Source organism: Aspergillus luchuensis, chromosome 5 (assembly GCF_016861625.1).
Source record: "Aspergillus luchuensis IFO 4308 DNA, chromosome 5, nearly complete sequence".
In the NCBI taxonomy this organism is placed as follows: Eukaryota; Fungi; Ascomycota; class Eurotiomycetes; order Eurotiales; family Aspergillaceae; genus Aspergillus; species Aspergillus luchuensis.
In genome coordinates this window covers 3,013,689-3,036,351 of record NC_054853.1, presented here as the reverse complement: position 1 = coordinate 3,036,351, position 22,663 = coordinate 3,013,689, and the positions used below count along the sequence as shown (strand labels likewise).

At 49.3% G+C, this 22,663-nt stretch overlaps 13 protein-coding genes across 13 annotated transcripts; 7 read left to right on the top strand and 6 right to left on the bottom strand.

Annotated features, from left to right (window-relative positions):
• Positions 1–694: 694 nt before the first annotated feature.
• Positions 695–2,211, bottom strand: AKAW2_51002S (Zn(II)2Cys6 transcription factor; the record flags this gene model as incomplete). The annotated part of the gene is made up of 2 exons (XM_041690883.1): positions 695–2,112; positions 2,172–2,211. 2 exons carry the CDS (start codon positions 2,209–2,211, stop codon positions 695–697), a joined length of 1,458 nt encoding a protein of 485 aa, XP_041544423.1.
• Positions 2,212–2,969: 758 nt separating this feature from the next.
• AKAW2_51001S (FAD-dependent oxidoreductase) lies at positions 2,970–4,193 on the bottom strand (the record flags this gene model as incomplete). The annotated part of the gene is made up of 1 exon (XM_041690882.1): positions 2,970–4,193. One exon carries the CDS (start codon positions 4,191–4,193, stop codon positions 2,970–2,972), a length of 1,224 nt encoding a protein of 407 aa, XP_041544422.1.
• A 955-nt stretch (positions 4,194–5,148) lies between these two features.
• Positions 5,149–6,397, top strand: AKAW2_51000A (uncharacterized protein; the record flags this gene model as incomplete). The annotated part of the gene is made up of 3 exons (XM_041690881.1): positions 5,149–5,377; positions 5,442–6,189; positions 6,250–6,397. 3 exons carry the CDS (start codon positions 5,149–5,151, stop codon positions 6,395–6,397), a joined length of 1,125 nt encoding a protein of 374 aa, XP_041544421.1.
• Positions 6,398–6,522: 125 nt separating this feature from the next.
• Positions 6,523–8,567, bottom strand: AKAW2_50999S (flavin-containing monooxygenase; the record flags this gene model as incomplete). Its single annotated transcript, XM_041690880.1, has 4 exons — positions 6,523–7,392; positions 7,443–7,579; positions 7,627–7,880; positions 7,930–8,567. 4 exons carry the CDS (start codon positions 8,565–8,567, stop codon positions 6,523–6,525), a joined length of 1,899 nt encoding a protein of 632 aa, XP_041544420.1.
• A 502-nt stretch (positions 8,568–9,069) lies between these two features.
• Positions 9,070–10,349, top strand: AKAW2_50998A (MBL fold metallo-hydrolase; the record flags this gene model as incomplete). The annotated part of the gene is made up of 3 exons (XM_041690877.1): positions 9,070–9,388; positions 9,446–9,706; positions 9,760–10,349. The coding sequence occupies 3 exons, from the start codon at positions 9,070–9,072 to the stop codon at positions 10,347–10,349; spliced, it is 1,170 nt and encodes a 389-aa protein (XP_041544419.1).
• Positions 10,350–10,889: 540 nt separating this feature from the next.
• On the top strand, positions 10,890–11,890 carry AKAW2_50997A (BTB/POZ domain-containing protein; the record flags this gene model as incomplete). Its single annotated transcript, XM_041690876.1, has 4 exons — positions 10,890–11,054; positions 11,108–11,210; positions 11,268–11,619; positions 11,680–11,890. The coding sequence occupies 4 exons, from the start codon at positions 10,890–10,892 to the stop codon at positions 11,888–11,890; spliced, it is 831 nt and encodes a 276-aa protein (XP_041544418.1).
• A 924-nt stretch (positions 11,891–12,814) lies between these two features.
• AKAW2_50996A (cytochrome P450) lies at positions 12,815–14,459 on the top strand (the record flags this gene model as incomplete). Its single annotated transcript, XM_041690875.1, has 6 exons — positions 12,815–13,128; positions 13,175–13,205; positions 13,254–13,394; positions 13,441–13,570; positions 13,615–14,245; positions 14,294–14,459. The coding sequence occupies 6 exons, from the start codon at positions 12,815–12,817 to the stop codon at positions 14,457–14,459; spliced, it is 1,413 nt and encodes a 470-aa protein (XP_041544417.1).
• Positions 14,460–14,893: 434 nt separating this feature from the next.
• Positions 14,894–15,651, top strand: AKAW2_50995A (DUF3237 domain-containing protein; the record flags this gene model as incomplete). The annotated part of the gene is made up of 4 exons (XM_041690874.1): positions 14,894–15,122; positions 15,179–15,388; positions 15,460–15,527; positions 15,589–15,651. 4 exons carry the CDS (start codon positions 14,894–14,896, stop codon positions 15,649–15,651), a joined length of 570 nt encoding a protein of 189 aa, XP_041544416.1.
• A 447-nt stretch (positions 15,652–16,098) lies between these two features.
• Positions 16,099–16,912, top strand: AKAW2_50994A (uncharacterized protein; the record flags this gene model as incomplete). The annotated part of the gene is made up of 2 exons (XM_041690873.1): positions 16,099–16,300; positions 16,350–16,912. The coding sequence occupies 2 exons, from the start codon at positions 16,099–16,101 to the stop codon at positions 16,910–16,912; spliced, it is 765 nt and encodes a 254-aa protein (XP_041544415.1).
• A 58-nt stretch (positions 16,913–16,970) lies between these two features.
• AKAW2_50993S (NAD(P)-dependent alcohol dehydrogenase) lies at positions 16,971–18,153 on the bottom strand (the record flags this gene model as incomplete). Its single annotated transcript, XM_041690872.1, has 3 exons — positions 16,971–17,267; positions 17,317–17,928; positions 17,980–18,153. 3 exons carry the CDS (start codon positions 18,151–18,153, stop codon positions 16,971–16,973), a joined length of 1,083 nt encoding a protein of 360 aa, XP_041544414.1.
• A 642-nt stretch (positions 18,154–18,795) lies between these two features.
• Positions 18,796–19,161, top strand: AKAW2_50992A (uncharacterized protein; the record flags this gene model as incomplete). Its single annotated transcript, XM_041690871.1, has 1 exon — positions 18,796–19,161. The coding sequence occupies one exon, from the start codon at positions 18,796–18,798 to the stop codon at positions 19,159–19,161; it is 366 nt and encodes a 121-aa protein (XP_041544413.1).
• Positions 19,162–19,576: 415 nt separating this feature from the next.
• Positions 19,577–20,502, bottom strand: AKAW2_50991S (GNAT family N-acetyltransferase; the record flags this gene model as incomplete). The annotated part of the gene is made up of 2 exons (XM_041690870.1): positions 19,577–19,833; positions 19,956–20,502. The coding sequence occupies 2 exons, from the start codon at positions 20,500–20,502 to the stop codon at positions 19,577–19,579; spliced, it is 804 nt and encodes a 267-aa protein (XP_041544412.1).
• Positions 20,503–21,228: 726 nt separating this feature from the next.
• AKAW2_50990S (sterol desaturase family protein) lies at positions 21,229–22,208 on the bottom strand (the record flags this gene model as incomplete). The annotated part of the gene is made up of 3 exons (XM_041690869.1): positions 21,229–21,281; positions 21,330–22,004; positions 22,055–22,208. The coding sequence occupies 3 exons, from the start codon at positions 22,206–22,208 to the stop codon at positions 21,229–21,231; spliced, it is 882 nt and encodes a 293-aa protein (XP_041544411.1).
• Between the last annotated feature and the right edge of the window lie 455 nt (positions 22,209–22,663).

Here is a 22,663-nt window from a genome sequence, read left to right as displayed (position 1 = left end):
TCTTCTTACTACTTCTTCCTATATAGTATCTTCTCGGTTTTTCGCTTCGATATATTCCAATTCCGGTTTTGTCATGGTTCCCTTTCTGATTATCGGGGATATTATTCAAGACCAAAGCCAAGGATAAGATCAATGAATCGGACAATTAAGCAATCCATGATTCAGTACGAGGAAGCTATGTTGCGGCAGTGTGGTCGATTCTAGATGTTTTAGAGTACCAAAGAATGAAACACATTTTCAACCTTGCAAATTTCGTACATTCAGACTCATTACCAATCTTATACCCAGTAAAAGCCTTGCACCCGAATCCAATCATCACCCGTAGCCTGATAATCAAGATGAAAACTGCCAAACTGAATGCGTCAATAGCCATTATATAGGATACCACATCTTCCTGATCGTAATGATGATTATATCTCCCTCCAGACGAGCTAAGCTGTAAGAGGAGGATAAGCTGACACTGGTTACAGAAAACGACCAATCTCCCTGAAGGTACTATGCCAATGTAATCACTGTCGTGGATATTACTTACTTTTCACATTATATGTAGCCAGACTGTTAGCAGGTTCAGTAATGCACAAATATATATATTATACAGCTACTTCTTTCTCTTTCTCAATATACATCCTCATGATATCTCCGATAATAGTATTTATAACACAGGAATACACATTGGAATAATCCAAAGCTGCATTCAAAGAATCACCAAAAAGCTAAAGTCGATACACCTGTCCCGTGCATACTGGATCCAGGTTGTACCAGGTTCGAGATCCAATGACCAGAACGTCTTGAGGAAAGAAAGAACGCGGCTCCGATCAAGGTTTCCACTCAATCTGATCACGTTCATCATGGCCGTCTCGACAGTGTTCTGCATCTGTGGGTTGCCTCTAGATTCTGTGCCTGTGATGAAGAGAGGCCATACCAAGTCCTGCGTGACGGCGGCGCTGCATGATAGGGGTAGCACGTGTTCGAGAAGCACATCGAGCGAAGATTGTATGCATTCATCCGGGGACACGCTGTCGGAAAAGACACGGTGGGTATAGATAAGCGTGGCATGATAGAACATGTCCACTAGGCATTCGAAATCCTGTCGTGCTTGGTCTGATTTGAACTTGATTGTGTGGCTCATCTGCATCATCCGAGCTTTGGCGATTTCTATGTCTAGTAGTGTGGATTCGATCGGGACGGGGTGCGAGACGGGCTGCGTAGTGTAGGTTTGTCGCTCGGCGCGGGTGACGCTATGCATGATCCGGATGAAGTCACTGAATATCGTGACGTTGTCATGTGTTGGGAAGTCATCTTGTAGCTGGTCGATTGGATCGAATGTTGTTAATCCGATGTAAACTGATGTGTAGTAGTATTCGTAGAACAGGAATACATCGGCCACGTTCGCATACAGTGCACTGCTGGCGGATTGTAAGTTCCACTGGATGATTTCCCGGGCGCATTGTATGTGTATTCGCCATTGGGCAGCCGGTGCTGTTAGTAGTTCAAGGTTGTAGAGAAGGAGAGCAGATGCGAGGATATGTCTCGCTTGATCTTTGCTTTGAACCGCGGTCGGATCCTGAAGTAGGTCTCTCATATTCTTTGACAACCAAGACAAGGCCACATTCTGGTTGTGACGGGAGATGGCTTGGAGTGACTGTGCCCAATGATGGTCTGCTGGATACTTGGCCGCAAGGTCCTTCGAAGCGAGAGCAAGCACCGAGTACCGTACGGTTGATGAGTCGTGTGACAGAGGCAATACTAAGCTTCTCCAAGGATTGTGGAGGTCATCCACCCACGCTAGTCTTGTAGCGACGCCTCGATCGAAGTGGTCAAGCAATTGAGCAGTAAGACTGTCGAAGGGCAAGCCGGGCCAACGGGCCGGTAGTTGGAGGTCCACATTGGGCACGGCGATGACTGCACGGGGATGAAAAGTCTTCTGTGATATCTGAGAGTCCCTTCGGACAGGTATTGCCTGTCCTGTCAATTTACCCCTGCTTGCGACACCTTGGCCCCATCGTAGATTGATCCCATATCCAGGACACCGAAGTTTCCGTGAAGCACACTTTCGACAATGGGGGAGCGTTCTATCACAGGAGATCCGACGGGTTCTGCAGACTTGGCAGTCTAGCAGGTTAAGAAGTTAACTCGAGAGTCTACCTCGGTAGTTGACTGGGGTAAATTACCTTTAGCTGGGGCTTCTGAGGGCGTCCGATCGGAGGTCATGTGTATTGGGAAGCGCAATAGAGTGACTTCGATAGATCGTCCAGCCAAGCTCTTAGGGTATATTCTCCACTGGAAACCATGCTGCGAATTTGATGACAATGCTCACAGACTTGGTGTTAGGGTGAGCGGAGTGCAAGGCTAGTCAACCATCAAGCAGGGCTTCATCTGCGGATGCACATGATGATGAGTTGGATGTATAGCAGAGTTTGAACATCGGCGAAGCGAAAAAGGCAAGCAGCGTTGCCACATTGCTTTGTCACCACAGTTTGGTGTCACGATGTGTGGTTCAAACCCCAGACCGGCCAGTCTAAACCCAAAAAGGAAGCCAAGATGTGAGAATAGACTTTTAGTGGGGTCAGGTACCCGTGACGAGGGTCCAATTGTTGCCAGTCTGGATAATAGCACAATAGATAATCTTATATTCTCCCGATTTCCATGTAGTGGACACTCTATTGATCCTTCTCGGTCGACATATCCATCATGACATTGCTTGCAGAGATTCAATGATTGAAAAGAATCAGGGACCCTTTTTCTGGATGGGTCGGTGATCTCGGTGTGGTTGCTATTTCCACGCACCGAACCAGACCCGTCCCCGCATTATGGATATGGAATAATGAATTCATGAACTGATCATGTCTGTTAGGTACCAAGGATGCTTCTGCTGAGGCTTCTGGTTCCATCATCAATCGAACACTCTATTATACACAGAACCTACTGATCTACTATCAACAGAAAAGAGCTATAGTAAACAAACAGACCTAAACGACATGAAGCTCCTTCAGATCCATTGTTTCATCCTCCGATCTTTTCAAATACGACTTCTGCAGCAATGTCTTCAAAAATGGTGTATAATCAAACACCAAGTCTCTCAGCTTCGCCAACGGCCAAGGCAAGTTATGGAACACATAACTCAAAAACCGAGCAAACTCCATGTGATGATTGACATAGTCCACACGTTGTTGTTCGAACAACTCAAAGCCCGCGCTGACAGCCCTCAAATCCCGTAGATCAACTCCGTCGAGCGCCTTGGCAAGATAATAACCATCCTCGATGGCCATGCCCATTCCGTACGCCGCATATGGCGAAACTGGGTGCACCGCATCTCCCACACCCACAATCCTTCCTGAAGACCACTTCTTCATCGATGGCCGATTGTAGATGTCCCACCGATATACTTGCATATTAAAATTAGTGGCTTCCACCAGTTGCCGCATGGGATCCGACCAGCCCTGTAGAATATTCTCTACGTGGGCCTTGGGATCCTCAGGAAGCGGCTTTCCTTCCCACCCCGGCTCGACAACCCACCACTCGAACCCTGGCTTCCCGTCATGCAACATAGGAAAGAAACTCGCTTGGTATTGCCAGTCGTGCGAGATGACACCGGTGTTGGCAGGAATTCCGGGGATGTGATCACACCACGCGAGCCAAAGCCGGATGCCTGTGTGGAATAGCTGTGGGTCACCAAATGCCTGACGCGAAACGGCGGACCGAATACCATCTCCTGCGATCAGGATATCTGCCTTTATTGGTTTGATGTTGCTATCCTTGAACTTGACTTCCACCTCACCTTCGACCTCTTCGTATCCCGTCACTTCGTGACTGCAGAAAATGACGCCCTTGGGGACAAGGTCGAGCATTTTTTGAAAAGCAGATGATCGCAAGACGCCATATTGCCAACCCTTGATGCCCATCCGTCTTTCGACTTCTGCATTGAAGGGCAGCAGGGCCCGTTCCTTACCCCATTTGTTCTTGAAGTAGGTCGAGGTATAGGATCCGAAGTTCTCGAGGCTGATTCCGTAGGAGCGCAGAATCGCAAGCACAGGGATAGAGAGGAGAACCGCGCCTCCGATAGCGCGGCATTCGGTTTGACGCTCGAATACTCGCACGTCGTAGCCACGCTTGATGAATGCCAACGCTGTGGATATAGCACCGGGTCCACCGCCTGCGATAGCTACTCGTTTGCCGGGGCGCCAGGTGGACATTGCGATGGTTTATGAACCAAAGGAAAAAAAAACGAGCCTAACAGGTGGAATGAAAAAGAAAATGAGAGTAGTGGAAATTAATTGAGTACTATGGTTTTTAGTAATAACACACCTGGCGATTAAATGTAGAGAAACATGATTGTATAGGACTGCTTACTCAGCGGAAAGCGGACTTTTCAAGGCTACTTTATGTTCCGCAGCGTCTTTTTACCCGGCACAACAGTTTCCCAAAACCCGAAACTGCTTATGCTCGCTCGGCTAATAACATGTGTTGCAGATATAGTCGCGCCTTTACCTCCTAGGGTAATGATCTGAGATATTGGGACCTAGTGGGGGGGCTTTCTGTACAAGACGATCAATTGATTATCTTGGGGGTTTATTTACATGGCGGGACTCCGAGGTGTGCTGATAGGCACTAATTATACAACGATCGGTCGACATGATAGTTACTATTAGTGGATACATGGGACTATGTATTGATTGCAACTTACTACTACTATTCTCTATACTGTATGCTGCCTATGGAAAGGCAGGAAAACATCTCAACATGTTACAGAAGATACTATGTGGTGTTTGTGGGGTCGACACATTGCGTTGTCTGTATCCCATATCAGGAAGGAAGGGCTCAGAGTGGTATACATCATCAATTACGTAGTATTATAGCTGGATGACAAGAAATTTCCCTGAAACAGAGACTACGATTGACAATCCTAGAGAAAGGTTGTTCGACAAAGCCAACATCAAAGAACTCGGGAGCATCCATCCGTCTTTTGTGTCAATCTCGCAAAAGACCGCAACAAAGAATTCTTCTCGATTATTCAAAAGTAGCCTTCCCGCACTCGTAGCTCTAGATTTCCCTCATAATCCTCCGACCAAGACAGTATAAAAGGGTACTTAAGCGGTGCATCCATATCCCCCATCGTCCATCCACGTACTCTTCTGCTATTGACGAAACATGACAGTTCATCAAATTCCTTCTCAAAGCCGAGTCGCTGAAGCGCGGAATTACGACCCCTGGCACCTTCACGAACCATCCAGTCAATGGATAGATTTCTGCCATGCAAACAGGATCCCCTGGTGCGGCGTGACTTCTCCGGGCGACGAGTTTCCCTATCATGACGAGTTTGATGCCCAGATCACCAAGCAATGGGCGTCGAGCGCTCAGCATGAATTGCGTAGGAAAGGTCTGATATACTGACCCCATGGATGTTTGCTAAATTTCAGTGCTAATACTATCTCAATAACCAGGCTACGAATACAAAGTCGAGATTTGCAACTCCACCATCCCCCGATCCAAAGAGCCCAACAACCCCATCTCCATCCGACTCTACTATCCCATAGCCTTCTATGAGCAACGAGACACCGCGGATCCGCTCCCCCTATACATCCACTTTCGCGGGGGCGGATTCCTATGCGGAGATCTGGACACCGAGGACGCCATCTGCGCCGAAATGGTCAGTAGCCTGACGCCTACCTGCCCCATCATTGTCATTAGCATCGATTACCGAAGTACCGCGGAAGAGCCCTTTCCAGCCATGTATCATGATGCCTGGGAGGCATACGAGTTCATTGAGGAACGAATTAGAGGTTACGGCGGGGATCCGAAACGCGTCATCCTCGGCGGGGAGGACTCTGGCGCTGCGCTGGCACTGTGGGTTGCCATGTTCGCGAAGAAGACAGAGGTAGTGCCCAAGACGCAAAGGCTCAATATTGTAGGGTTGAACTTGACGACGCCGTGGTTTCCGCACATGGATGTGGAGAAGAGCGCGCAGACCGAATTTTCGAGGTATCAATGTTGGAACGCGCCATTTCTGCCGATGGCTGTCCACCACATGTATAGAGACATGCTCGAAATGGAGGAGTCGAATTTGTCGCATTTCACTGTGGGGGAATGTTCGGATTTCTCGGGGTTGCCGCGGACTTTCATGCTGGTTGCGGGACAGAGCTTGTTGAGGGATCAGGCGTTGAGACTTGCGCATTGCATGGAACAAGCTGGGTAGGGCTTTGCTTCTTTTTACTTTCTTCATCTACTGTGGTTGTGCTGACAGTCTACCAGTGTTAGGCTTTCCTTCGAGGTATTCTCCGGAATGCCTCACGAGTTTCGTCGCATCTATGTCTTACCACAGGCTGAAGCCGCAAATGCTATGGTCGAGGATAATATTAGGTGGATTCTGAAGATGCCTGGGCGTTTGTATACCGAATAAAGCTAATCACAAGTTGTCATACCATGGAGTTTCCTTTCTATTGACATGTGGACTACCGTGGTGGCCTTGGCATTGTGTGTTTATGGAATGGTCGTTGCACCAATCGTATGATACAACTAGCTTCATTAGCTAGAACATGCCTTCTCGCTTATATGCGCAAATTCCTTCTGCTCCTTATCGTACCAAACCCCATTTTTCCTCCATTCCTCATTATCCGAGTACCGATCCAGATACCAGGTAATATTACCCCCGGAGAACTCCACATCAACGAATCCACATCCCAAGTACCCAAATCTATTTCCACTCCAATATTCAATCTCGTAGTCACTCAGTGTAGGTGTATTCAGTGCTTCGAAAAAGGCCAACCGAGATCCAGGCCAGATGGTAATCGGGCCATCAACCTTGCCCTGCTTGAACCAGCTAGAACAAGGATCAGACCAACACGTGCGTGGGAAGTATGTCCGAGCGTGCTCGACAAAGTCGCGCACTGCGGACTCCTTAGGACTGAGTCGCCGGATATGCTCTCTCCGCATACGCTGGACGATCTGGATGAAGTGGTTCGTCACATGGGAAATGATGGGGAGAATGGACCCATGTGCCGCAGGCGTAAAGGGACCTCCGTACATGAAGTAGTTTGGGAATCCGTCGATGCTAACTGTCAAGTAACTGGTCGGAGCATCTTTCCATTTGTCCGCCAGATTAACGCCGTCTAACCCGATGATCGGGTATCGGGGTCGAAACGATGTGTCGAAACCGGTGGCGCAGATGATGACGTCTATCTCATGTTCAGTTCCTGTTGCGGAGTCGATGAAACCTTTCGGTGTGATCGATTGGATCCGTTCTGTGAAGACGGTTGTCTTGTCGGACGCGAGCGCTTCTAGATAGCCTGTGCCTGGAGTTGGGCGCCGGCAGCCTACGTTGAAGGTCTTGGGGATTAGGGCGTCCTTGACGTAGGGTTTTGGTGCGAGTTTGTCGGACATGCTCTTGTAGGAGGACTGATGTATGCGTTAGGATCTGGGGTTGATTGTTTTATGAGTGCACTTACAGCATTCGCTTCGTCAGACTCAGCGGTGTTGCGGAGTGTGAGTTTGGCGCGTTGGTTGAGCTCATGCTCTACTGACTTGTGGTATCGGTGGTACATCTCGGGATCTTTGTTGAAGTCGCTCTTCTGTTCTGGAGTATCTGCTTTGGGTTAGAGTTTATATTCTGTGGCAGGGAATGCAACGTACAGTCAAAGTTCCGACCGTCTTTCCCGGCGTAGCGTTGCGCAAAAGCAGCTGTGATCCAGATTGGGGTTCGCACCCAGGTGTAGAGGTGTGAGACGTCACTGAGGATTGAGGGAACGACCTGAACGCCTGAACTGCCCGATCCGATCACTGCTACACGCTTGTCCTTCAGATCCAGTCCCTCGGGGTAGGCTGCTGTGTGGCACAGGGTTCCTTGAAAGGAGCGTAGTCCCGGGGTGTCAGGCCATTTCCAAGAGCTGCTTTGAGGTCAGGAGGATGAATGCGAGGGGGGAGGATAAGACGCACTTCAGGAAGCCAGCTCCGTTTATCAAGACATCACACTCATCCTCCCACTCCTTTACGCATGGCGTATCTTGTTGCACCTTGACCACCCATTTACTCTTTTCCTCGTTCCAAACTGCTGATACCACGCGGGTGTTTAGCGTGATATACTCCATCATGTCTTCTTCGACGACGATTTGCTTCAGATACTCCCAAATATCCTTTGCACTCGAATAGAAACTCGACCAGTTTGGGTTTGGACGCCACGGGAACGAATAGGCGATGCTAGGCACATCACACGCACATCCTGGGTACCGATTCTCGTACCAAGTACCCCCGATATCTGCATTCTTCTCGTAGCACACGATCTCCACATCCAGTCCGGCTAGCGCCGATGGGGCATAATGGAGAAAGTCGATCCCCGATGCTCCCGCTCCCATCATGATTATCTTGAACGGTTTCCCTAGTGGAGGCTCGTTGATCAGATGACTGTGAACCGTATAGCCCCGGTCGGATGGTTTGTTGAGTTCGGCATGTTGGACTGGTCTAGTTACTGAGGCAGGATGAGGCCCTGGGGTATTACTCCCAAGGCGAGTATCCACGGGGAGGCCATATTTCTCGAACACTGGATTGGTTTGCACGGTCTGATCAATGGAGCCCATGTTTGTGGGGTGAGTTACAAAATACTCGATGCTTGAATCAATTGAGTTAAGAGGTGGAGACAGTGAGCCGAACTTAGCTGGAGGACGTGGTGCGGGCGCACCGACTATCCAATATATAACCTGCCATCTGGCATTCAGCTATCACCATCCCTGTCACTCAGTAAGGCCTATCATGAGGGAAAATGGCCGAGGTCTGGACTGTCGCGATAGGTTGCATTAGACTATTCCTTACTGTGTGTACTTGATGGTTATCAGTGGACTGGAACCAAGCGTGGGGAGGGGCAAGTGAGGGGGCGGATGGCACAATTTTGGACCAAGTGGGTGGGTGGATACGCGTGAGCCAATCCGCGTTACACACTGGCTATCCTCGGTGAAACCACCCCATCCTTTGCATATATAGAGCCCACAATTCCAGAGACGGTCGCAAATCCATCGCTTGGATATGCACGCTGGGGACATATCTGTTACTTGACTGTTCAAACCATCCGAAGCCAACCGCGAAATGCTCGAATTCCCAAAGTCCGACCGTACCGTTCGGGTGCGAATGGTCGATACCACCACTTTAATGACTGTCAACACTGGATTCCTCATACAACCAGTGCAGCCGGGCCATGAGATTCTGAATCTCACTGATGTTGCCTTTCTTATAGAACATGAGGCATCAAATCAGAAGGTCATGTTCGACCTCGGCACGCGAAAGGACTACTGGAACCTCCCTCCGGTCGTTCGCCAGCCTTTTGATCAAGCCATGAAGGCGGCGAGAGTAGACAAAGATGTCACTGAAATCCTTTCTGAGAAGGGAATCGAGCTGCACGACATTGGTAAGAAGCTCCAGTTTATATCCATGCGTTCTCTTCTCACAAGTGCTGACTGTGTAGGGTCTGTCATATGGTCTCACTACCACTGGGATCATATAGGAAACGTCGCTCTGTTTCCCTCAACCACCTCCTTGGTTGTAGGCCCTGGTTTCAAATCCCACCCTCATTTACTTCCTGGCTTCCCGGACGATGCTGAGTCTCCCGTGTCAGCGGATGCGTTCGTTGGGAGAGACGTGGTTGAGCCTGACTTTGCAGACGGATTAACGATCGGAGGGTTTCGTGCACAAGATTTCTTTGGAGATGGTTCATTCTATTTGCTGGGTAAGTCAATCAATCTTCCTGTGAGAAGCTGGAGCTGCTTACTGTATAACTAGACACACCTGGGCACTGCGTCGGTCACTTATGCGGTCTTGCCCGAACAACGGCCGACACCTTCGTCTTCCTTGGTGGTGACATCTGCCACTTTCCGGGCGTCATAAGACCGAACGCCAGGCTTCCATTCCCAGACAACATCCCGTCAGAGGCCTTGGACAAAGATTCGTTCTTTCCAAGTCCATGCCCATGCAGCATTTTCACAAATAGTCACCCGATAGCCAAGGTTGACCCGAGACAAGAACCCTTCTATGAGGTTTCCGGTTACGAAGGAAGTGCTTTTTTCGACGCGGAGGTTGCACAGAAGTCTGTCACTAAACTCTTGGACTTTGAGGCATCCGAGAATGTTTTGATATGTATAGCACATGATTCTGGTCTGCTACTGCATCTTCCCACGTTCAATGACTCGCCGTCCTCCGACCTCAACTTGTGGAAAGAGAAGGGCTGGAAGGAGAAGCTGCGCTGGGGATGGGTCAATGAGCTGCCACGTGCTGGTCGTCCTGGCAGGAAGCCACATGTTGAAGGGTACTGGCGCGATGGTAAATTATGGGAAGAGGCGGTGCAGACGCTTCGTCGCAAGGCAGAAACGTAGAGGTTCGATCACAAATGGAAAACCCCCTTCAGGCACCAAGGCTCTCTATGACAGGTTCTATAATAGGAGAATATATGAATTGAGAGCTTCCATAATACTACCTTTTCCTCCAGCTCTTAAAGCCGAGCCTTTCACCATATTTCCCTCATATCTCTTACAAGGGGCGAGAAACACTTTAAGCACGAATTACAATAGAGAACGCGCTTCCCCTTTCCACGCTGGTCGGGCTTTCCAAATATGTGGTTGAGAACACAATTTGAGTGTTCTTTCTTCATTCTTTCTTCACGAAATTGAAAATAGCCCGAAGACAAACTTTAAGCATATGCGTTTGCATTACCCAGAAGAAAACCAAATCAGCCATGGCGGCCCCTCAAAATCCATGTCGCTAACATTATTTCTTTACTTGCTCTTCATCCCTTTTATCCTCACTTCCTTTACATCGATCCTCACTTTCACTTCATAATCGTTTATCATCGCCGTTAATACTTTATTTTAGATTTTACTTGTATCCAAAGCTATCGCAAAGCCCATTTGTCAGAGATGTCATCGAAAGACACCCTTCCTCTGTTCCTTCACGATCTCAAAGACTCTGGACAGTACAGTGACCTCAAGATTGAGTGTGAAGGAGAAGCTTTCCATGTGCACAAAGCCATCGTCTGTTCCCAGTCTGAGATCCTATCTCATAAATACAAAGACGCGTCTGAGGTGAGGCGATACTTCTATTACGCCGCCATACGGAGCCGATAATAATCCTACAGGGTGCTCCTGAGGCAGTCATTCAGATCGAGGGATATAATTCAGCGACAGTAAAACTGATGATTGAGTTCCTATACTTCGGAGATTATGCGATTCCTGATAAAGGTACGGGGACATGTAAATTCCTCGGTCATCTATCTCTGCTAACACACGATTGACTAGAAGTACCTCAAGAGAGTGAGCTAAGCATCTCGGCAGACGCTTCAAAGAAGCCCACTACAGCGGAAAGACTGCGCCCCCATATCTACGTCTACTATATTGCGGACGAATACCAATTGCAAGATTTGAAAAACAAGGCAGCAAATCACATAGAGTCCGCGATTAAAATGGCTTGGAATCCGAAAGGATTTGTCGAGTTCGTCAAGGAAGTGTTCGAAAAAGCTGATACAACCATACGTCAAAAGCTAGCTAAACTTATTAGTGAACATATTGACGACTTTGGCCAGACCGAAGTGCTGGAGAAGCTCATCGATGACGAACTGAGCAGATGCGTGATCATGGCCATGAAGGCAAGGTATGAGTGGACGCAGCCACAGTTGATGGTTACTCAGGAATGCCTGATAACGACGAACAGAACAGTGGAGAGTTTGAAAGCACAGGTCGAGTTGCTGCAGAAGAAGATCAGTAATATGAAAGCTGGTGTAGAGCAAGGCCACAATTTGCTTCATGACACAACGACTTGCCGCCATTGCGGTATGCTGTTTCTTGGCATGCTTGTATGCAAAGGTGCTATTGAAGATGGCTATTTTCTTCGTTGCATTCGATGCCGGACCAAACACTGTTAGGTTGGTCCACTCGAAATCAATTCTACCTTACAGAATTGTTGTTGCTGACATCTAAGAGAAACAGATAATGAGGCTTATTTGCACGCATGCCTCAGCCCATGATGTCTTGCCCTTCCACTTCCAATTCTCTAGAGCCAGTACTTTCTTCCTGCCTGATCACGAGCAGCCATTTGACGCGTGTCAGATGTAGTTGTGAGAAAGCAGGACGCACCGTGCTGACGGCCATTATCATTCGCATCGTCAGGCCATGTTATTGCAGCGAAATGGATAGTTCACCGGCATGTCACATTGGCATTATTTGTCACATCGAAAGTTACTAAAGCGGACTTTTTGCAAAGCAAACCAAGACCACCGGTGAGGATAGCATATTTATGATAGGAAACGAGTTGGATGATCATGGAAACCGTTTTATCGATGCACGGCAGCCTCTGAATTGTCTTGACAGATTGAGCATAGGGGAATGGAACCTTAGCACTATGTATTTTGAATTAACCAAGCCTCAATATTCAGTTAAGATTTCCTTGATTAGGTAATTCATTGGACCAGGATCTCTATAGCTCATTATAAACGAGATATCTCTTGAAGTTTCAGCTGGTCCATTGGATAACCATCGATATTGTGGCCCAGGCCAACAGGAACGCTTATCAGCTGGCCACCCCCGATCGCTACCACCCCGCACGATAATGCAACCCAGGACTTGTTAGTGTTTTCCCTAAATTAGCGCCGCACAAATCCATGACTACAATAGGGTGCGAAGATTATCTATCCCGCTGGTGTGATTTGATCTCCTGCTGTTTCCCTTTGAGGATAGCGCACTGACTGCTGCTTGCCTTATCGTCCTTTACTTCTGTCTATAGATATCTCTACTAGCACGCTTTTCGAATACTGTACCGACCTCACTCAAGGATCGGTTTATCTAGGACAATGTTAGGACTCTGGTGTGCTGCTATTGTCATTTTTCTTGTCTTCCTTTATCAGCGGCTCTCGAGTCCCATTTCTCAACTCCCTGGTCCTTGGTATACCAAGTTTACAAGCCTGGTTATCAAGTACCATGAATTCTCGGCTAGCCGTCGTGTATTTATCCATCAGCTGCATAAGCGGTATGGCACTGTGGTGCGGATAGCGCCCAACGAGGTCTCCTTTGCATCTTTAGATGCCATTCGAGAGATTTACGCGTCAGGCGGTAGTGGCTATGATAAGACGGAATTATATGACCTCTTTCGACAGTTTGGGATCAAGTAGGTCCTGCATCTTTGGTATCTTTCACATACTAATCCGTCTTAGGACCATGTTCTCTACACTCGACAAGCAGACAGTAGGTTACTCACAGTAGAAATGAGACTCATTGGCTGACCATTCAAAGCACAGTGAGCGGAAGCGGCAACTGGCCGACCGTTATGCCATGTCAAACATACTGCGAGAACATCATGTGTCGGCGATCCGAGATAGCGCTAAAGCGTTTGTATCCAAGTGTGCTGCTGTGGCGAAGAGTGTGGATGTCTATGTATGTGAGGAATTCAGATCAGACTGGGCCATGCTAACTTGCATAGGTCTATCTACATTGCTATGCCCTTGACTGCGTAACACACTTCATGTTCAGTCCTAGCGGATTGAAGTCTCTCACCAATGAAAATGATTTTGAGCTGATGGAGGAAATGACATACCATAACAGCTTACAGAGTATGTTGCTACCTCTGCGATAAAGGACCTACTAACGGATATAGAAAACCTACTTCCTTACTACCTGCCACATCTAGCTCCATACTTCCCTTCTTGGCTGCTACCCCGTCGGGCCCCTAAATCTAACGCATACGTCCATAGAGTGACGGCCCAGACAAGTCCAGACGAGTACAGTCTCCTTGCTCGTCTTTTGCGAAAGGATTCGTCCATTTCCAGGTCACAAGCAGCAGCAGAATGCAAAGATCACATGGCGGCAGGGATCGACACAACAGGCGATGGCTTGTGCTTCTTGATGTGGGAGTTGTCGCAACCGCACAACTTTCGATTCCAAGACCGCCTTTATGAAGAGCTTCGCTCAGCACCAGAAGGTACGCACATTGATCGATTGCCGTACCTCGATGCTGTAATCAAGGAGGCCTTGCGCTGTGCGCCGCCAATCCCCATGTCATTCCCTCGTTATGTGCCAAGCGGTGGTAGAACAATTGACGGGACCTTCATCCCCGAGGGAACCATCGTCAGCTGCCAGCCGTACACCGTGCATCGCCTCGACGAAAAGGTATTCCCGGATCCAGATACTTTCAATCCGGATCGCTGGATGGAGGAAGATGGCATCAACGAGCGCAACCGATTGTTTTTTGCTTTTAGCACCGGAGGGAGAGGATGCACTGGAAGAAAGTAAGTTGCATTTAGTCTTTTCATGAATTCTGGTCTAACTTTTGAAAGCCTGGCGACTGTTGAGATGAAGATCCTTCTCCAAGAAGTTTATTGCCGGTTCCAGACGACGGTGGCTCCGGACATGACTAGCTCCATGGAGATCGACGACCAAATCATCTCGTCTCGACCGAAGGGACAGAAGTGCAAGCTTATATTTACTCCTCGTGAAATATGAGATCGATTTACAGAATGCACAAGGTGATGAAGTCTATGACTCATTGGCATCACCATATCATCGGGGTTTATTCCAACGCAGGCACGGACAGCCGTGAGGGGTGGAGATATCCGGTCCGCTTTTGATGCGGGGTAAGCAGATCAGAGGCGAACGCTAGGAGATGAAGTCAGAAGTAGCTGTCTATCAATTCATTTATCGGCTGTTTGCACCGGCATTTGCTTCGAAAACACTATAAACTTTGTGTCCACTGTATCATTGGTAATTGGTACCAAATACAGAGCTGAGAGAACCGAGGTTTGGCTTCCAAAAATCAGACGTCTGCATCTTCTATAAGTACCAGCTACATTATCGATAACAATCCAGCATAATGGCTGTCAATCTGAATCACTCTATATCATATCCATTCATAACTCAATAACAGCCTCGTCAATACCATGCACTTGTCTTCCCTCTCAAACTGGGCCACAGTAGCCCTCCAGGCCCTTCTTCTGTTTTCTCCCAACATTCCTGTAGCTTCCTCCTCACCATCTCCCCCAGAACTATCATTCCTATACACAGCTTATGTCGAATGCGAATCAAGTCTCATGAGCTCTCCTGGCCCTCACGGTGTGCGACGTACAATTCCAATTGTGGGTGGAAACTTCACTGGTCCTAATCTATCCGGTAGTCAACACCCCGTTTTCCATACCTTCATATTAGTTACTAACATCCCTTGACAGGCAAGATTCTCGACGTCGGCGCCGACTGGGGCCTAGTCGATCCTCAAACCGGCATCTTCAGCGCAGACACCCGATACAACTTCCGGACCCATGATGGAGAGAATATCTTCCTTCAGACATCTGGGCCTAAGTCGCCCAGTGGACAGCTACATCTTCGGCTCGTGTTTGAGACGGGCAGTCGGAAGTATTACTGGTTGAATAATGTTGTTGGTATGTTGGGGTCTGCAGTCTGCGGAGAGGGAGGTATGTTGATGGGTAGGGTACGCTAATATGATGAATAGCGATCGGTATTCTTACCAATGTGGCCGAGACGGCTAATACTAGTCTGCTCAGAATTGATGCTTGGAATGTGAGTTGACGGAGCTTTATTCTTACTTGGTTGTATGTCGCTGACGGAGGGTTGAATGCAGATGGCTACGGATTGGAATTCGACGAGTTTTGTGAATCCGACTACGACTACTGCATCTGGCTGAAAGAGTCAGGATATATCGGTCGATAGTATATCACGGGGTTTTTCTTCTTGTATTTGTTGAGCCTGCTGGGGAGATAAGGCCAACCGAAGAAGAATTGCTGCCATGTTCAATGTTGGCTGAATATTTACCGGGAGATAAATACATAGAGCTTTTGTAACCTGGAACCATGGCTTTACTGCTATATCATAAGCTACTGAGTATGTGCAATAAGATGCTTTATCTACACGTAAAAGTGGAATTCTCTCAGCCGCGGAGCTGATATGGCAGTGTCGCCGAATTCGGCGCCGGCCGACGCCGTGCGGGGTAAGCCAGCGATAGCGTCGAATTACTCAGTCTAGCCGACACACTCAACCAAGGTCCTCATATGTGTCATTCTCTTCCCTCGTTAACTGCACCCTGTTGCACCTAAAGCTTTAACTTTTTACTGTTCAACACTCAATTCATACAATGGCTGCTGAAAACCCTCCCTCGCAGAGCCGTCTTTCGACGCGGATTTCTATCCGCTGGGTCCCCGAGCCCGCCTTCGAGAATACCGACACAATAGTCATGTCGGTGGCAGGCTGGTACGTCGACCTTCGTGTTGACAAGATCTCCGGGGATATCGACTGGGCTATTGCGGGCCAGCGAGTTGTCGATGACGCGGATTCCAGTATGATCACTTCCAGCCGATTCTTTCGTTGAGAGGTTAACGGCTATAGGTCGGGTGTCATTCACCCATGAACTCGACTCTAGGAACTCGTTTGACGCGGTTGATTGCGGTACATTCTCCGCTCTTCCTAATGGCGATGATCTTGAGAAGGGCGAAATGCCTCGTGCCGACCTACCTGGCTCCCCGATCGCAGAGTATGAGGAAGTTTGGCGTGAGTTGAAATTCCAGGAGGGCCCGGAGGGCCCCAATACGGGTGTTTCGTGGGTCCTTGAGTCCAAGCAAAGACCCCTGGAGGAAGGGGAGGAGGCTGAAGTGGAGAGGACTTTCCTTGGGAGAGTTTGGGGTACGTACCTGGCTCTGCACCAGGTTCAGATACATACTCGTCCCAGAGGTTCATCTACGACGGTCGTTAAATCGGGACAGGAAGTCAGTGCTAGGAGGGAAGAATGGGACTCTGCTTCCGGTTGGCAGCTCAAGTACTCCATCGGTCCCGCCGGAGCTCAACTACCTTCTACGACCCAAATTCTCGGGGATAGCTCGTGGCAAACTGGCCAGACAGTTATACTTGCAGGAAGAGAATACGTTGTCAGAGGATTCGAAAGAATAGTCTAAGGTGCGTCACGTTCGTCTATATACTCATTACTCTATATTATATACAAGTGATGGTTGCTTACAGCTCGTTGCTCAGGACGTAGCGGTAGCGGGCCTTGCCAGCGTCCATCTCCACAACGGCCTTGTTGGCGTCCTTCATGGAGCGCTCCTCGATCCAGGGCTGGACCTTCTTCTCGGCAGCCAGGGCAAGCATCTCACGGATCTCGTTGGGGCCTCCGATGAGGGAACCTCCCAGCTTGGCACGCTTGCCGATCAGAGCGAAGGCGGGGATCTCAAGGGCACCGTCCTCGGGAGCACCGACCTGGACGAAGCAACCGTCGAGGTCGAGCAGAGTGGCGTAGTCCACCATGGGCATCTGCAAATGTTAGATTTGAGTGTGATACAGATGTGTTGAGGAGACATACCTTGGAAGAAGAGACGGTAGAGACAATGAGGTCAAGGGAGCGGGCGTTGTTCTTGGCCCAGTCAGCATCGTCATCGGTGGCGATGTAGGCATCAGCGCCGAGCTTCAGAGCATCCTCCTTCTTGTTGTTCTTGCGAGAGATGGCAACGACCTTGTCGGCGCCAAGGGCCTTGGCGAACATGATACCGAAGTGACCGAGACCACCAACACCGATGATACCGACACGCTTGCCGGGAGCGCAGCCGTAGTGTCTCAGGGGAGAGTACACGGTGATACCACCGCAGAGCATGGGCGCAGCCTGGGCGGAGGGGATGGCGTCGGGGATCTTAACAACGAAACGAGAGGGAGAGCGGTGGTACAGGGAGTAACCGCCGTAGGATTTGCCGCCGTTCTGGTAGACGCCGTTGTAGGTGCCAACCATGGAGTGGCGGCAGTACTGCTCAAGACCAGAGGCGCACTCCTCGCAGTCACCGTTGCGGCCGCGGCAAGAGTCGCTCTGAGCACCGACACCAACACGGTCTCCAACCTTGATATCACCCTCGGCCTGGGAGCCAACGCGAACAGCGACACCGACGATTTCGTGACCGACACAGCAGGGGTACATGGTGGGGCCCTACATCTTGTTAGCTTGCAGTCAAAGGATGGAGTGAACGAGCATGCATACCCAACCGCTTCTGAGAGTGTGCAAGTCGGATCCGCAGATACCGCAGTGGGTGACCTTGATGTCAACATCGGACTCCTCCCAGGGCTTGGGCTCGAACTCCTGCCAGACCATGTTGCCGACGGAGTTCTTGTCAAGGCCCATCCAGCCCTCGAACTTGTAATCGGAAGCAGCCATTTTGATTGAGTGTTTGAGTATGGAGGTTATGATTATCCACAGAGTATGATTGTCGATTCCCCAGGGGTACTCTTGGCCTTTATATACGGATCACTTGCAACCAGGACAACGGGACAACGGGACAAGATTAGAAATCGAGCAGACTCTGGTCCACTTTGGATTCATGCGTGACGAGGGTGGAGACATGTTCCGTCCGAAGCCCATTCGATGACATACGATGATACGACAGTGATCTTGGGTCGACCCTGAATGGGTTACGACATCGGATTTACACGCCCCTTGATGGCCGGTAAGCGTACCTGGAAGCTTACCAGCGATCATGCAGCTGGCGCAGTTCGCCGCAATCGAAGATTTTTCAGTATGAAGCTTCCTGCCACGGGGCAACGGCATGGAATTTGGTTGAGGAGTTTCATTGGATCCAGTTAGTAAGGGACCCATCGCATGGTGGTGAGTTCCAATGTTCGGGATGGGGTTCCATGGACCTGACGCGCTAACGGCAGTCTGCTTACGGCCCACTCGTGTGCAGCGGAGTTAAGCATAAGATGCTGACAGGTCTTCCTTCACAACAATACAACGATGAATCGCTCATTTATTTAAAGAATCTCGATATACTTCTTCTGTTTGTGATTACATTTCCAACATATGCCAGATTCTCGCATTTCCGACCGTGAAAATGGCATCAATGGCTTTCTAGTCACGCCGGTGACCGACGATATCTCCGGCGCTTACACCCGCCCGGCGTTAACAAAACGTTGGGCTAGTGCCGATCTTTCTCCGGCCACGGAAGGTGAGCCAGCCGCGGCATCCTCAGATCCCGGACTTCCAATTTCACGCTCGAAACTTCTAGAGCCTGAGCCTGAACCTGAGCCTGAGCCACCCGAGCGGTCAGCCCGTGGGATTGCTGTCAGCGGGCCGCCACATGCTCTTCCGCTGTGTTTTCCAATCATAGTGGATTTGTGGTATGGCTCAAAAGCTTGTTGTGCCTCTTCATTGGAAATTAGCCACTGAAAAACTTAGTTTGGACTAAGGCGGACTGGAATGCCCTGTGACATCATTCTCGTCCGATAAGTGCTGGACCGGAGATATCCGTCGCACTCCAGATGGAGTCCGTCAAGCTGACGGCTGACAGCGTTAGCCACGAGCCGAGTCTGGGGTTATCGAGTCTACTGTTCGATGGATGACAGACTGGATGTTTGTGGCCACTTGCCAGTATGTTCTAGACAATCGCCGATGCTAAGCTGTGGGTAGTGGATTTGGAGGTATCAGTAGTAATAATATAACTCTGCTGCTACTAGGGCAGTATGTCTGCACAGACGTCCATCAAACATTATTGCCCAATGAAAACCATCATCAAACATTATTTTCACCCTCATTCAATGAACAGTAACCTCATCACACGATACAAAAAATAGTCACCAACTTACTAATTCACAACCCCTACCGCCTCCCTCACCAAAAAATAATGCGTCGTCGGCTCAGTCCCTCCAAACTGCGCATACTCCACCGTAATCTCATCCACAACCCTGAACCCATGATTCAAATACACCTTCAACCCGGCCGGCTCAGACATCACATACGTCTTGATGCCGTACTGATCCGCCACGCGTAGTCCACTCTGCACAAGCATACTTCCTACCCCTTGTCTCCAGTAGTCGGGGTGAGTAGTGAGGTATTCCAGCGCTGTACACACAGAACTAAATTAGCAATTCTATCTTTCCCAATATATATATCAATATGGAGATAAAAAATCATGATCAACAACAAGTATGATAAATGAAGAGAAAGATAAAGAGGAATCATACTCAAAACTTCCTCACCCCCCACCACATCCCTCAACACCCTCTCCTCAACCTCCTCTAACGGCGTCCCTCGAAACTCCAACAACCCATCGCTTTTCATTCCTTTCACTCTGCCCTTCTCGTCACTTCCGAGATCATACATCTTTTTGAATTGTTGTTCTTTCTCTTGCGATGAAGGCGCAGGTACCTGAGCTGAGAGCCATACGTCGTCTCGGTTGGAGAGAGAAGGAGGGAGAGTCCATCGCGCGTAGCCGATCACTCTCTCTTTACCTTCAAGAGTAGTATGCTCCGCGTTCTCGGTCCCGGTTCTAGGGGTAGATTCTTCTGTGGTAGTGGTAAGGACTACTTCATGTCTCCGGACCTCGCGCGCTGTACTCAGCGTATGAGGGAGGCGGGACGCAGTCGAGGAGATGATGGATGCTGGAGTGGTGGAGGGCGTGAAGAGGAAGGCCCAGTGTGGGTCTGTGAGGCGAGAGAGGATCATGGTTTCTGCTAGGGTAAGGGAGTGGGAGGGGTGCGCGGGGTGGAGGGTGTATTCTTTTGGTGCCATTTTGGGTGGGTTTGTCTTGGTGATGGTGGTGATGGTTTGGTAGGCTGTGTTGTGGGTGGTGATGTGGTTTGTATAAGAAGGGTTTTGGATGAAGACAGGTGGTCTTTGGGGATACGATGATGATGATGATGCTTATCGGGTGGTGTGATATTGCAGGATTGTCGGTGTGGTGGTTTGTCCATGGTAGTGCTTATTTTAAGGATGATCTATGGGATGGGGGTGGTGGGTGTAGAGATGGTTAAGTTACTCTGATTCTTAGTAGTAAATAAGTAATTTGGTTCCAATTATAACTAGTAGATCTTGTCTGCGATATATAGATATATTGGTTGTGCTCTGTACTCTTGAGTCTGGCTAATTGTTTATGCATCAAGTGCATTTGTCAAGTGGCAGAGGAGATGCTAACTTTATTGCCATTTGTAATCTGGCTAGTGCTTATTTCCATGGCTACCAATGGTATCGTAGATATTGTCGATGTGGAGTGAGTTTGATGACGCTAAACTGGAGATAAGAGCCGATGAGCATTGCCTAAAGCGTACACGTGATCTGTTGGAGACTCGGTATAGGGTCTACTACAGACTGGCATAACCATTTTAGAAGAGGATACTTGACAGCCTTGCCAGGTATCGTACCTTCTCAACGGCAGCTTGGCAAGTTCTGGGTCGTAAATTATATTAAGATATTATGTATTAATATGCAAAGAATAACAATAAACGAATCTTGAAAGCATCAATCCTGCCGCATCTTCTTCCCTCGGGGACCGGCAACCGTTCCCATCAAGACTACAACTCGTTAGTCAAGAACACTGACAAGAGAAAAAAGGTACTCACTATCCCAATGCTTAAACGAGCTAGAGTAGTTCCCCCGGAAGTATCGATGGTGATCGTCATGCCAGTCCGATCCTCCCCACAACGGAAAGATCCGTCTCAGACTCCAGGGGAAATCGTATCCAGAGTGCGCGTCGATGGCCTGGAACTGACGCAGAGCCACCCAAGCCAGCACAGTCATCAAATGCACCTCACCGGTGAAGTAGCCAAGAACCAAAGGGGGTCCAATCGTGCCCAGGCCGAGAAGCATGGTCTCCCATGGACTGGCGTACTCGGCTGTCAGACCAAACGGCGCGGCATATTGATGGTGCACCCGGTGGATGGCACGATAAAGAGGGCCCCAGTGGAAGGCACGGTGTAGCCAGTAGTGATATGTATCTTCGACGAAGAAGAAGATCGTGATCTGAATGGCCAGGGTTTTAAGGTCGGGGAATGGAAGGGCGTATTTGAGGCCAAAGAGCTCCATCATCGGGTGGAACAGGACGATCATAGGCATTTCCACAATGAAGTGAATAGCAAGGATATATTTCACACAACTCCATTGTTCCTTTGCTGACGGGGGTGCCTTCTTGTCCTGAATCTTGAAACGGTGGAATAGTGTAGGAAGAGCGTCGGCGATTATCCACGGGATGCAACGGGCGAAATAGAGGATTTCGTGAGCAAGGAAGGTGATGATGCCTATCGACGTTAGTAGGTGACAGATAGAATGCATGGGGGAGGGGTTGTACCAGTTGCGATAATGTCATTATCCCAGTACGCATAGTGTGTCCACCACGCCTTCTCCAGAAAAGACAGTTTCGGGTTTTGACTCGCCAGGGCATAGAGCTCGGGATATGTTGCCGCCGCCGGTGGCGCAAAGGTCGAGTTCATGTTGAACTCCATCTTAGTGTACAAGCTTAAGCGTCTGCCCTCATCCGCGCTTGACAATGAAATTAAACGCTTCTAAAATCCAGTATATGTACTCTGAGTACTTTTCGTGACTTCAGCCTGGTGGGTACTATCCGGATGGTCTGATCCGGCACACCACTCGGATGCCGGGCTCGATCGACTGACCAGACCCCGGGCTAATTAATCATCCAACAATTCAATTTCCGCCCCGCTGACTGGCTCCCCAGATTTGGCTAAGCCCTCGATAATCCTTTGAGACAAATCTCACACCATACGAGCCGGGATCTGGATTAGTAGGCTGCCGTGTTGGCTAGCCGCTAGTGGTGCCTTTGACCTCAACGCCACAGCAGCATCAGGCACAGACCTCAGGGGTCAGGTCGAACGACGCCGGATGCCTGGATCCCCGGATGATGGTCCAGTAAGCTAGAAGGCACCTTCCGTACGAGATC